Here is a 13,953-nt window from a genome sequence, read left to right on the forward strand (position 1 = left end):
ATTTGTTAGAATCAACAACGAATAGTATTGAGTGTACATATCCATTCGTTCACATCTTCTACTATATTAGTTATCTAATTCTCATCGCTCTACTAGACAAACAAGTGTTTGTAAGCATTTATGAACGGTGAATTCATGGAGAATCCCTTCTTTTCAACATGTGAGCTTGAAATGTTTTGTTCATTCGTGGGAAAGCAGAAATATCAGACGACCACATGAGTGATAGATTAAACAGGCAAAAAAATGCTTTTCAACGACCAATGAAAAGTTGGTTGTTGAATCATCACAACAACGACCATTCCGTGGTCGCTGAAGAGCATAACCAAATTAGTCCAATTTTAATAGACCAAAACATCTGCCAACCAATATTTGGAAAGTGATTGTGTTTTATAGCAACCACTTTTAGTTGGTCATTGGATCTTTGGTTGGTGGTCTGTGTGTGTGTGTATATATATATGTATGTGTATGTGTGTGTGTGTGTGTGTGTGTGTGTGTGTGTGTATATATATATATAGGATTCCTCCTACACATGGATTTGACAAGTATTTTTGATAAATAATCTTGACATTTAATTTAAGCAAATCCAACTGCTAGTATCTTATGGATCTCAAGTTGTCATAACTAACTCTACCATTATCTTAATGAAATACATACTAATCGTTGGCATTTGAGCCAACTTAAATGAACAATAAACGAAGCCAACTTTGTTTGTTAGGTAAGGTCTGGGACAGAGCCAAGAGAGTAAAGTTGTGGGGGCAAAATTAAAAATAATAAAGAATTTAATTATTTATTTTTTTTATTTACTTTCTTAAGATTTTTTGTAAAATCTTGAAATATATGTTGCAAAATCTTAGATTTCAAATGCAGTATGAGGGCAGAGGCCCCTATTGTTGATCCGCTTATTACTAAGATAGCAATTTTTATTTAATTTTACTTATCAGCATTAGCTAGGGCTGAACAAATCTTTCGAACCGAACCTGACGGTTCTTGTCAAATTAAATACCCGAACGGGTATTTGAATTGAGAACCGATTGGTACAGTTCGATTCTCGGTTCTAGACCAAGAACCGAAGAACCGAATAAGAACCGAATTTTTCTAATTTTTTTTTATATTGAGTAAATCAAATTATTTTAATTTTAATTTTTTCTAAACAAATTAACAAATTCTAAATCTAAATTTTTGGCCCAATAATTTGTTTCATTTCTAATTTTTAAATTTTTGGCCAAATTACCCATTTTATTGTTTCATTTCTTAGCCCAACAAGATCCAATCTACTAAATAACCCTAAACGCCTACACTAAAATGCATAACGTTGTCTCGACCCTCGTACTTACTCTCGCAGTCTCGCTAATATTCCAAAACCAATACAATCGTCGGCCGACACTTTGACCGTAGCGATCATTTGAACAAGGTAGTTTATCAGTATCTAACATTCCAAAACCATTGAATGTATCATTAATTGTATCTATATAATGTTGTTATAAATGTTAAAAAAATTTAATTATAGTACAGAACTGAACGAAACCGAATCGAACTGAACCGAACCCGAACGGTTCCATAATTATATTTGGACCCGACGATTCCATTTACTAGATACCCGAAAATTTTGGTTCGGTTCGATTCTCTTTATAACCGAATCGAACCGAACTGACCCGCGTCCACCCCTAGCATTAGCTTTGCTCGGTTATTTTCTTTTATTTAAAACAATAGTCACACCATAACATAAATCTTCACCACAACGCTGAAGAGGACCACTATAGTTGTACGCAAGGATTTAACATAACGATTGAGTTGTGTTTCCACCCAGGAGAAGAAAGATTTTAATACTCTTATTTGAAACTCATAAGATGTACCCAAGCATAATGAGTAAAATCGTTAATTTTTTGTACCTGTATTTGCCATTTTTTCGGATTCATTTTTTACAGAATTGGCACTAGAACGATGTTGGTTGGCTTGACATTTTTACCATGAAGTTTATGACCCACTGGAAATCCATGAAGAACATTTCTCAATGCTGTGATAGTCTTGATCACAGTATGAACAATGTAATGTGTTCCTTTGTTTTTGCTTCTGAGCTTGATTTGCTTGTATGGCTTTGCTGTGCTGATCTACAAACAGAGCATGGTGATTAATATTGCCACAATTGAGAGAAACTTCCACCTGTTTTTCTTGTTGAAGGACGAGCGAATAAACACGGCGAGTGTCGGGTAAGGGCTGCATCAGCAAGATCTGTCCACGAGTGGCAGAATACCCACCATTCAATCCCATGAGAAAATTGCACGACTTTCTCCTTCTCTTCTCTCTCGTTATGTTTTTCCATGCCACCACAGAGAGTCATGATAGGATGAAAGTTCATCCCCAAAAGCCTTAAGTTTGTTGTAGCATACAGAAATAGATTTCTGCCCTTGTCTATGTTTTGCGATTACTCAGCTTGATTTGATGAATCCTTGAGTCATTCCCTTGAGAGAAACGCGCTTATAGCTAAGCCCAAACCTCTGCAGCAGTTTTGGCATACATGATGCTACTTGCTATGTCTGGATTAACAGAGTTTAATAGCCATGACAAGACCATATCATTGCACCGTTGCTATGACTCGAAACTTGCATTTGTCGAAGGAGGCGGTTTGATAGCATTTTTAGCGCTTCAACCAATTCTCATAGCACGACTCCATGTGCCGTAGTCCTCTCCTTCAAGCAGTATGGAGACGAGAACAATGCCTGGATGATCCGACTTCAAGCAGTTTGGAGACGAGAACAATGCCTGGATGATCCGATTGACGTAGAGAATAGAGATCCGATTTATCAGTATCTATTGATGTTTCTGTAGTCATGGTTTTTCCCATGACGTAGCAGAAGGTAATAGATTTCAAGAGCTACTAGGACAGCGCTCTGATACCATGAAAATAAACAATGTACTGCAGAATAATTTCTGTGTTCTTAGGAACTCGATTGTCTTTAATTGTTCTTGTTGATGCAGCAGAGATTAATTGATTCAAGAAATGGATAGCAGGACCGTGTAGTTGTGGAAAAATGTAGTAAGAGAAGACGTATGTGTGTGCTTCATGGTGAGGGAGGGATGTGCCCCTATATATATATATATTCAAACACTTAATGAAACATGAACGAAAGCAACACTGCATCAACATGCTAAGAAGACGACAACCAATATTTATTATTATTTTTTATTTTTACCAAACCACGACAAGTGATATTATAGTAATCTTTTTCTTGAATACCAGACAACCATGGAATTTAATTTGAGCAGACATAAAAAGACACCAAAACATATACTTGATCCTGTTACTTTTTATTGAAATAAAAAGGGCACTTATCCATCTGTAATTCACTCATCGATGCTAGTGTTTGAACTATTCATCAAATCATTTTCTACATTCGAAACTGATAGTATAAATTGGGTAATTTAGCATCTTTAAGCAGAACATCAATATGCTGTTTCTACCTCGTCAATCAATGAAGTGAAAACAGCATTGACCGCCTCGGAAACTTCTTCAATGGATTTCTCGCCATCAATCTAAAATCGAAAGAAATGTCAGCTCCATTTCAGCTTTTTTCTTGGAATGAAAAGGAAGAATATTGACGATATATGCTATTACTACCTTTCGAACCATCCCTCTAGAGTTGTAATATTCAATCACTGGGAGACTAAATTGTCTATAAACCTCTAGTCGCTTCTTCATTGTGTCAAAGTTATCATCTTCTCTACTCTTCAAATAGCGAACAAGAGAACAAAGAAAGAAGTAAAGGCAAATAAATACAAGAGACAGAAAATGGTGGGAGAAATGGAAATACGAGAAATTTGGATTAGGAAGATAAAGAAAGCTATTTAATACCTGTTTCCTACTCAACATGCGCTTAATCATTTCTTCTTCGGAACAGCCAAAGAAAATAACAAATTCAGGTTCAATTCCTATCTGCAAATGACAGAAGCGTCCAATAAACATGAAAATGCCAATGACATGCATAATATATTCTTCGAATGCACTAAAAGAAAATGGAGACAATATAAAACTAAAGAAAGACAGATATAGTAGATAATGGTGCTGGAAATAGATAGAGAATTAAGGAATAGTTATAGTTGGAGACTTACAACAGACTCAAATTCCACACGATTCTCCTCATTTCGAGGGAAACCATCTATAAGAAATTTATCATTCCCACTTTCCTGCATTGCTCGTTGGATAAGCTTAACTATTATCTCTGAAGGAACAAGTTTCCCCTCATTCATAATGCTCTGAATCGTAGTCCTGTACATCCAGCACCAATAGTTAGACTAGTTGCAACTTCAAAGAGTTTGACAGAACAATCTGGAATGCTGCATAAAAGTTAAAAGTGATTGAGTAATAGTTGATGCCTCTTTTGGATAGAGTTCACTTGAAGCAAAAGACAACACACATTCAAGAAAATTACTACAACTTCCGTATTCGTTAGACGGAAGACACATCTAGAATGTACCTTCATAGTTAGTTGATAAACAAAATTTTCATCCGAGAGAGAGCAGGATTACCAAGAAAATGATTTAAAGAAACAAATTTAAAGCTGGGAAATGAGACCATTGATAAAGGAAGACAAAAATTATCCTCTTGTGAAAAAATTTATACGAGGATATGAGTATGCGCATAAAATTATATGGCACTACAATGAAACAGTACCCGTTTTCAGAACCAGATTCTTTCTCTGCTCGGAGAATGTCACCAGCACTAAGATGGGTGTAACCAAAGTTCGGGGCAATTTTTGGACACTGAGTGCCCTTGCCACTGCAAGGACCACCTGCTCAAGTTTAAAGGAAAGAAAATAACACACATATCGGAATTCTCTAAGTTATAGCAAATTAACAAAAAAAAGAACAGGATAAATATTCATTGTCTTGAAGTGAATGCTACTTAATTTTGATGCTCGGACTCTTTGAAATGGTCGGAGTACCCATGTCGGACACGACATGACATGGGTATAGGTATGGGATATGTATCGATCCTTCAAGTTTCAACCGGACATTTTGTCGTTTTTACTTCTTCTTCTTCTTTCTTTGTCTTCTTCTTTTTTTATTCTTTTCCTTTTTTTTTCCCATTTTTGTTTTCTATAAGCCTAGCACCACCTCTGAGAGGGTGGAGAGAAGCAACGACACTAGATTTTCCCTTCTTTTTCTTCTTTCTTTTTTCTTTCCCTTTTCTTCATTTTTTTTCATCTTTCCCTCTTTGTATTAGTGGTTTAAGGTTTTGTTTACATAAAAATGAAAATGAGTTCCATATGATGCTAATTCGTGCTCAACTAAGTCCAAATTGCAATCAAATTCCTAATTTTCTATTTTATATAACATTTAGTAGTTAATTTCTCATAATTGAAAACTAAATTTCAAAATTCTATTTTATTCTTCTTAATCCCTTATTCAATACTCATTTCCTTCTTTATGGACAATTGATTTTGGTTTATTCAAAATGAAATAATTGGTTAGCAAAAAAATTGAAGCTTGAAACATATATTCATGTATCCGTGTCCAAAATTTGAAATCTTTTTAGCCATGTTTCCATATCCTACATTTTAGAAAATAAAAGATCCGACACTTTTATACGTATCCGTACCCGAGCCCAAGTATCATAGCTACTTAACTTAATATAACGTGAACACAATCTTCACTAAAGAATTCTGGTTCCATTACTATTATCCTTATTAGGAAGACACCAAGTTCAACATATAATAGATAACTATTGCATGAATATATTAAAAACCGTATTGAAGTTACCAAAGAGAGGCATCAAAGATAACGATATAAAGTTACTTCAAATTTCAACTGGGCTGAACATGCGAACAGAACTTCTATGTAAACAAAGATTCATTAAACCATAATACTATAAAAATATGGAAACCACATAACTTACCAAGGGCAAAAATAACTTTATCTTTCTTGTTAGAATCTGCACTTCCATATGCTTCCTGAAATGAAAGTTAGTTTATAATAAATACTCTGAATTTTGTAAAAGCATCAGAACGTGAAACTTAAACAAGATCAAAAGAAGTACCTTGTTTCCAGTGTCAACAACAGTCCCCATGAGTGCCTACTACAAAGTTTCGATAAAATATCTGGCATTCAGACCATAAACACAAAGGGAAGTTAGATGGGCATTTCTCATTTTCTGTTTTATTTCTAAAGCACAACAAATTTACAAATCACATTGCCCTTGCAAATGAAGATTCTAGCAACAAAAGATTCCATGAAATGCAGAAAAATAAACAAAGCTGTAAATTTGACCGTCCAAAAGAAATTAACTAGGAAACAAAACAATGAAGATTGAAGAGAACCTCTCCAAAAAGAATATCTAATACTTCACTAGGTTCATATTTGTTGGCCACCTGACTATAGATATAACCACTATACACGGCACAATGTTGAACACATCAAAAAGTAACTTTTCAGAAAATTAGGACACAAAAACATCACTTAGAATTCTTTAAATTACACATGTATATATAGCCTCTTTGGTGCTGATTTTTCAATCCAAAAAATCAATTTTTTGACCATTACTTAACATAGTAAGCTGTATTTTTTGACATCTTCACTCACGGGTGGGACCCACCTTTCAAGCTATTGGTTAAAAAATTGATTTTTAAAACAAGCAACAAACAAGCCAATAATGTCTTTATATTCATTCATTTAAAAAAAAAAAAAAAAATTCTACAACATTATGGTTTTTCTAGTTCTAATTTTAAATTTTGAGGTGAGAAACTTTTGGATTTGAGTTACTTCTGTCTTCTCAAGATAATAGATGTAAAAAAAATTGACATGAACTACATAAAATTTTTCTTCCATTATCATTTACACAAATGTTCTAATTATTAAAATTTTCTAGTTTTACTGTTGACAAATGGCTAATTATTCTATAGACTTGTTTAGAAGCTGGATTGAAGTCAATGAAAATTAAAGATCGTTGCTTCCAGACTTCTGCACAATGATATTCTGTTCGTTAACTCCAGAACTGGGATGAAGCAGTTTCATTCCAGAAGTCGGCAGAGGCAGTAATATGTAGCGTAACAGAGATTTAAGAAAGTCCATTTCCTGATTCAATTTTGAGAGGTTTCTTCTTGTGCATGATACAAACAGTGAGAATTTCTCTGTGGTTGAGATTTTAGACTTAAAGTGTGGAAGGTGCAATTCTTGAAACTGTTTGGTGAATTAAGAAAGACAATCTTGGAGCCTTTTTCCAGTAGATGTAGGAGGAAACTCTGAACCACATGAAATCCGAGTACTCTACTTTTCTTTTAAAATTTTTTATACGTGGATTGAATTGTTCTTGTAGTGCATTCATTATGTTTATGTTTCACAATGCCAAAAAACGAGGCACGCCCTGTCCTTGATGTGGACAGGACGTGTCGTCCATGTCGAAAATTGGAAAACATAGATCAAACAAATGTACGTCATAAACTTGTCTGAAAGAGTCGACGTAGTCTCCCTCATAAGTTGGAAAATTTGAAAAAAGAAAAGGATATGCTAATTGATATACCGTGTCAGGCACACTTCTTGAACTATTGAAACAAACACTCCATCCTAGAAAGAATGTATGTGCTTTGATCAACAAAACTTGCATAACAAACACTACAAAGACTACCCATGGAATAGATCTAGCACTTCGTGACACCATAAAACATTATTTATTTATTTTTGATGGGCCCACAAATCTTTATTTATATCTACAAATCATATAATTTAGCAATTCTAAAAAAAACAGGACAAGCCCATTTCATGACCACAAATCTAAATTTGAAATAACATACATATTTTACGTTGCACATATATAAAATTATGTCACTTGCATATGAAATTATACGAAATAAAAATTAATTTTGTGACAAAAGCAGCACAAATTCAAAGGTTATAAAGATCATATAGCAGAACAATGGGGGTGAAAGTTCATCTCACTTTGCTGACATCAAACCTTCCATTATAGAGATAATCATCAAACACTTTTAGCCCATGTCATATAATATGAATTAAATAATAAATCTCTACAAATGGGCATGTTAGAAATTTATTGAATATCGTCAGAATGTCAAGCAAATATTATGATCATCAAATCAATTAAGAGCTTCCAGAGAAAGAAAATAAGAGATTAACCGAGAATATGATAAGGAGTCGCCTGCTTACCTGGCAATGGAAAATATGAAAGAATTTATGAAGAATAAATGAGAATGGAAGAGCTCTGGCCGGCAGGGTTTAAGCGTTAATTGACTTGTTAATTAAGTTTCCTTACTTTGGTATAATCATAAATATTTGGAGTTAACCAAAAAGACGATGTATCACATGGAAAGTCATTTTTAAGTGTATCAATGGTAAATCTCACTAAATATAAATAAGGAATAAACTCCTTGTACAGACCCATTTGCACAGGGTGTGTATAGGGCCTCTCACATGGGGTGGACCTCACATGTGGACGCTATGTGTGGGGTCTACCCCCATGTGAGAGCATATGTACAGACTGTGCAAATAAATCTGTACGAATAGCATTTGTGTATAAATAATCACTAACTAGTAGAATAATGTCATTTACAATTACTTATTGTCAAAGTTACCCCACGTGACATACATGTGACGGTTAGTAATTTAATATATGAGGTAAGAAAATACTATCAAAATAATACATCAAATGGTGTGAGACAGATAGGAAAGTGTTATCTTATTACTCTATCGGCTAGTGATGGTAAATCAAGAGTCAGTGAAATTTAGATGGGAATGACCCCGTAGCGATAACAACCTTTGTTCCAAACGAGGCCGGAAATGGTAAAGCAGAAGATGGCCAAACCCATGATGGAAGTACTGCAGGAGCACTGAGCCACCGACGTTACCTTCGTTTGAACTGTGGCAGGCAATGGTGAGGCCTGGGCACGTTTGTGCATTTCGTGCGGGTCTCAATTTGGAAAAAACTTATGAATAATTCTTGGTGTTCATAATGTACCCATAACACAACCCAAAATCTATTGTGGGTGTCGATTTGATATGGGAGAAAATGGTACGTTTTAGTCTTCAATTTTTATTATTTTTTAATTGAGTGCCAACCCGTCAACTATCCATGTTTGTGTAGCGGGGTCGTACAAATATATAAAAACCAACTCTGTTGTGTTCAAATCCACAATTACAATTATGCCCTCAACCCTTACCTCCATTATCTTCTCTTTGTGATTCAACTTTCTTGGTACTGTAAGCAGATTTTCTGAGGTTACTAGCGAGTAAAGATACACAAGGTAAAACCTTTTAACTCTGTTGCCATTTACAACTTTTTTGAAGTTCAATTAGAATTTAAAATTGTACTTTTGCTAGTGGAATCTTTTGTTGAATTTTTAATATATCTTATAGCATTTTTTTTCTGGCCAGTTTTTGTTTGTGGGCGCTTCTCAAAATTTCTTATTTTGTTGTACTGAGACTGTTTCATATTTATATTTTTCTGATTATTTCTGTTTTCTTGTGAGTGTTTTCCAAAAATTTTGCTTTAAATATTGTCCTCGACTTTTAGTTTGTTTCTCTATGAAAGGAATTTTGTATTTAACTAGTCATAGTTGAACGTGTCTTTTGCATATTATTTTGAAATGCATTATATGTGCTCTAAAAATACAATTGTAAGATGTGAGAATATTGAAAAATAATTAATAGAAATTGTTTATGTAGAATGAACTTTTGATTCAAATGAAATAAAAACTAGTTTGTGAAAACAATTTAAATAGTTGACGAAATCAAATAGAATAATCCCTCCATTTACATTTAAATATGAACTAAATATATTTTCCGCTTAATATGCATAAAATATATCAAATGAAATTATTTTTATAGATACACATAATGTCCCCATCCCATTTACATTCTCTGTATCTTAACATTCATTGAATAAATCAATTGAAAAAAGAAAACTCTAAAAATATTTATTTTTTGTTCAATTTTTTTAATGAATTTAATTTACTGTCCAATCAAGTCGAATGAATATGTCAAATATATGTTGATAATAACTAAATAATTGACAAAATAATATCGTTCATATGGTCCAAATCACTACTAAAAACAGTTTTTCACCAACGAAAAATTACCAACGGATGCAATCCGTTGGTAATTAAAAACGGATTATCCGTTGGTAAAAGTAATTCACTTTTAACTACGATAATTAGCAATGAATTTTTCGTTGGTAACAATGATATCCTTTTACCAACGGATATTTCGTGCCTAATGTAACCGTTTAACATTTGGATCTTTCACATACGGAATATCCGTAGGTGACGTGTCAAATATTACCAACGGAAACAATCCGTTGGTAATTAGAAATGGGTTATCCGTTGGTAAAAGTAATTCACTTTTAACTACGATAATCAATAACGAATTTTCCATTGGTAATGATAATATCTCTTTACCAACGGATATTCTGTGCCTAATATGACCGTTTAACATTTGAATCTTTCACCTACGGATATTCCGTTGGTAATTAAAAACGGATTATCCATTGGTAAAAGTAATTCAATTATCCCACATCGGAAGTTTACAATAAAATTTTTAGAGTTGTTCTCTATAAATTTGTGGTCCAATAAGTGGTTAAACAATATTTTGGCTTTTCAATTCAATTGTTTAAAAGTTTTAAAAAAATTATAATTATTAAATAAATAATAATAACAATTATAAAAAAATAAGTAAATAATTTTATTTTTTAATTTTTTTTTACCATGCCTCACACCTATACGACTGTATACAACATTGATTTTTACCAATTGTAATGGTAGACATTTATCAACGAAAAGTCGGTTGGTATTGGTTAAAATTTTTACCAACAGAAATTCCGTTGATAAAAAATTCACACATTACCAACGGAATTTCCGTTGGTAAAATGTTTACTCTTTACCTACGGCACAATCCGTTGGTAACTATCAGCGACCCTCAAATTAACAACGGATTTGTGGTTGCAAATATTCCTTTGGTAAAGAGTAATAGCAACGGATATCAAGGTCTTAGGAACAGAAAATTCGTGCCTGAAGCCATATTTTTTAGTAGTGAATGATTAATAAATTAAACACATGGAAAAACAAGAAGATATTATTGAAATAATTGAATTATAGTAAGGATGAAATTGTCCAAAAATGGTTCTCATTTAATGTGATATAAAATATATTATAGATTAGTATCGTAAGCTGATTTATTTATCTAAGTACATTGAAAGTGTATATTAACTCTCTTTCAAATCACCTAGGTTTATACAGCTTGTTCTTGAAATGTTTTTCTTGTTTTGTAATAAGTTGCCTTTTTATGGAAAATATTAGGCCTGGACATTTGGGTTGGGTTTTTTTTGAGTCCAACTCAAAACCAGAATTGACTTGATTGGTTTGAGTAAATTCCAACTCAAATCGATTCAATCCAACTGTTGAAACCGAACAAAACTAAACCAAATCAAATTGATTTGGGTCAATTTGAAGACTGGTGCGAGTTAAAAAAAAATTGCCTACACATGTGGGGTTAAATTTGATTTCCTATAAATATGAATTTTTTTTCTTTTGGTGTGTAGTCTGTATCATCCTATATATAGCAGATAGTTATCAACAAACAATTACACCAAAATGAAAATTAAAGTTACAATTTAAATTAGAAGCTTACAAATGATTATTTGAGAAAGAATTATATTTTTGTTTTAATGGTTAAAATTAACCAAACCAAACCGATTTTTTTGTTCAAACCAACCCGACTCGGTTGGTATGGTCGTTTTTTTTTTTTTTTTACCCACCCCTAGAAAATATCCATAATTTTATGGGGATTATTATTTTCTCTGCATGTATGCACAAATTTGAAGTTTGTACATCTTTTAATTTTCATTTATTATTCTTTTCATGTGAGTTTTGTTGGTTTTGATTATAATTAGGTAATTTTTTTGGTAACTTGGATTTTCCAAAGGAGTTTTTTGGCATTATGGATAACTTTGGAGGTTTAGGGCATAGTACTATGTCCAAAATAGGGAGGAGTAATATGAATCGTCGTCCTTCTACCCTGATTCTCGGCCATTAGATCACCTCAATGATGCCCCCAGTGATGACAGTTCTGATCATGATGCCATTCCTTGGATGAAGGAACTTAATTTGAATCATTGCATTTCAAGGGCATTGAATACTAGCCTTACTGAAGCTGAAACTGTCCTGAAAAACAATGATGAAGTCGGTGGATTTGGAGACCTGAAAGAGCTTATGAAGTCTAGTGAAGCTGATATTGCTACAGCTAACTTGAAAGAGCATGAAAATGAAAGACAAGAAAACAAGTGAAATTCTAAGCCGTAACAACTCTTGTTTAAAGATCATAAGGCATTTGAGAGCATAAGGGTTAAGTTATACATTGAGGTGCCTACCATATTCTCTTGGATGACTATTTTTCATATGGAGGTTAGATTGTGTATATGAATATGCAATTATCATCTTATAATATTTTATGTGTTCCATGTTTTACTCTTCAAAAGGAAAATATTGTTGTATTTTTCTGAGGAATTGATGACTTTTTTTATTTTTATTTTTTGTTTTTATATGATTGAAACATCTAGGATCCTAAAACAAAAAAGCGTCGAGTGAAGATTTACGTTGACAAAGAAATTGAAAGGAAAAAGGGAGATGCACTTGTAACATATCAGAAGGTAATGCCTTCTGTTCAAAGTGCTTGGAGTAACATGTATCGTTGGAAGGTTTTCATCTTTAATTGTTTTGTCTTCAATGATGTTATTGTGGATTGAGGTCATTATTGTTGTTGTTATTAATATTATTGTTGTTTTACTAGGCATTAGGAACCTTCAGTGGACCTGTCCGTCCAAATAATGGATGGAGCTCCTCTAAGGCCTCGTGGCAAGATCCCAATGTCAGTTACAAAAGCTAAGTTTGCACAAAAAGGTAACGTATGGACTGCATTGTTCATTTTCTGCATTTGCTTCTGGTTATTAATTCCATTGCCTATGCTCATTTCCTTCTACGAATTGAATATTTTAAAAATTTAACTTCTCTTTTGGTGGTAATTAACCTCCAAGGTATAAATTCGTGTAAAACAAGAGGACAAGAATAAGAAGAAACTTTAGAAGATTGAAAGGAAGATGCTATGTTGGGTGAGTCCTTTTCTCACAAAAGATTAAATTGTTATTATGTAGGGTTTGATCCCCAATATGAAAATATAGGTATGTTGATTTGAGTTTTTAAGTGTTCATTCTATTTTTGATTTCATTAACACAATTTTCTAAAAGGTGTAGTTAAATTAGATTCTTTTTTGTTTTATTTTTTGACCGTACATTGTAAAAAAAGGTGAAACAAAACCCTTGGCAAATTCAATCGACGATTATAGTTGTCTCTTCATCCTATTGCGATTTTGTCGCAGCTTTTTGTACATGTTGCTGTGATTTGCTCATTTGCGGCGGCCTTTGTACATCTTGCTGCAAATTCTGATAGTTATATCTTTAAATTGTGAGGTATGTCAATTTAGACTTTTCTTCCAGTTTATAATTTTTTTTTTTAAAAAACTTTAGTACAAATAAATTCAAAAGGCTGAAATATAATCCTTAAAACTTCATTCTTGAGTATCTTTCTTCCACTTTCTTCAACCTCATTGCTTTTCTATTTGATTCCAACCTTTTTGCTTCGTTTCAGATGCTTCTCAAGTATTGTCAAACATAAATTTTGACGATTGGGATCTTGGGTCAGGTTTCTTGCTATTCGGGTTCTTGGGTCGTGAAATTTAATATTATTGGTGAGGTCATTCTTATGGATTTCTATTCTATGGGTTTCAAATAAGAAGGGGTTTTTTTTTTTTTTTTTTTTTTTTTTGGGGGGGGGGGGGGGGGGGGGTTTTTGGGGGGGTTTTTTTATTTTTTTTTTTTTTGGGGTGACAGATTTTTAAGTTTATTCCTATTTGTGTTATCATTCGTATAAGTCACCATTTGTTTTTGGTTCAAAGTTTATG

The 13,953-nt window shown here is 33.1% G+C and overlaps 1 protein-coding gene across 1 annotated transcript; it reads right to left on the minus strand.

Annotated features, from left to right (window-relative positions):
- Positions 1-2,643: 2,643 nt before the first annotated feature.
- On the minus strand, positions 2,644-8,260 carry LOC111409472 (UMP-CMP kinase 3-like). Its single transcript, XM_023039517.1, has 9 exons — positions 8,155-8,260; positions 6,035-6,070; positions 5,894-5,948; positions 4,670-4,787; positions 4,108-4,264; positions 3,851-3,931; positions 3,617-3,724; positions 3,460-3,531; positions 2,644-2,760 (listed from the first exon to the last, which is right to left on the minus strand). The coding sequence occupies exons 2-9, from the start codon at positions 6,062-6,064 to the stop codon at positions 2,644-2,646; spliced, it is 738 nt and encodes a 245-aa protein (XP_022895285.1). The 5' UTR covers positions 6,065-6,070; positions 8,155-8,260.
- Between the last annotated feature and the right edge of the window lie 5,693 nt (positions 8,261-13,953).

The sequence above is a fragment of the Olea europaea genome, chromosome 14, assembly GCF_002742605.1.
Source record: "Olea europaea var. sylvestris chromosome 14, O_europaea_v1, whole genome shotgun sequence".
NCBI lineage: Eukaryota > Viridiplantae > Streptophyta > Magnoliopsida > Lamiales > Oleaceae > Olea > Olea europaea.

Coding starts and splice junctions, on each gene's coding strand:
- LOC111409472 (XM_023039517.1), bottom strand. CDS start 6,064: ATGGGGACTGTTGTTGACACTGGAAACAAG. Junction 3,932..4,107: donor GTGTGGAATTTGAGTCTGTT/GTAAGTCTCCAA, acceptor TGTCATTTGCAG/ATAGGAATTGAACCTGAATT. Junction 2,761..3,459: donor TCACTTCATTGATTGACGAG/GTAGAAACAGCA, acceptor CGGATCATCCAG/GCATTGTTCTCGTCTCCAAA.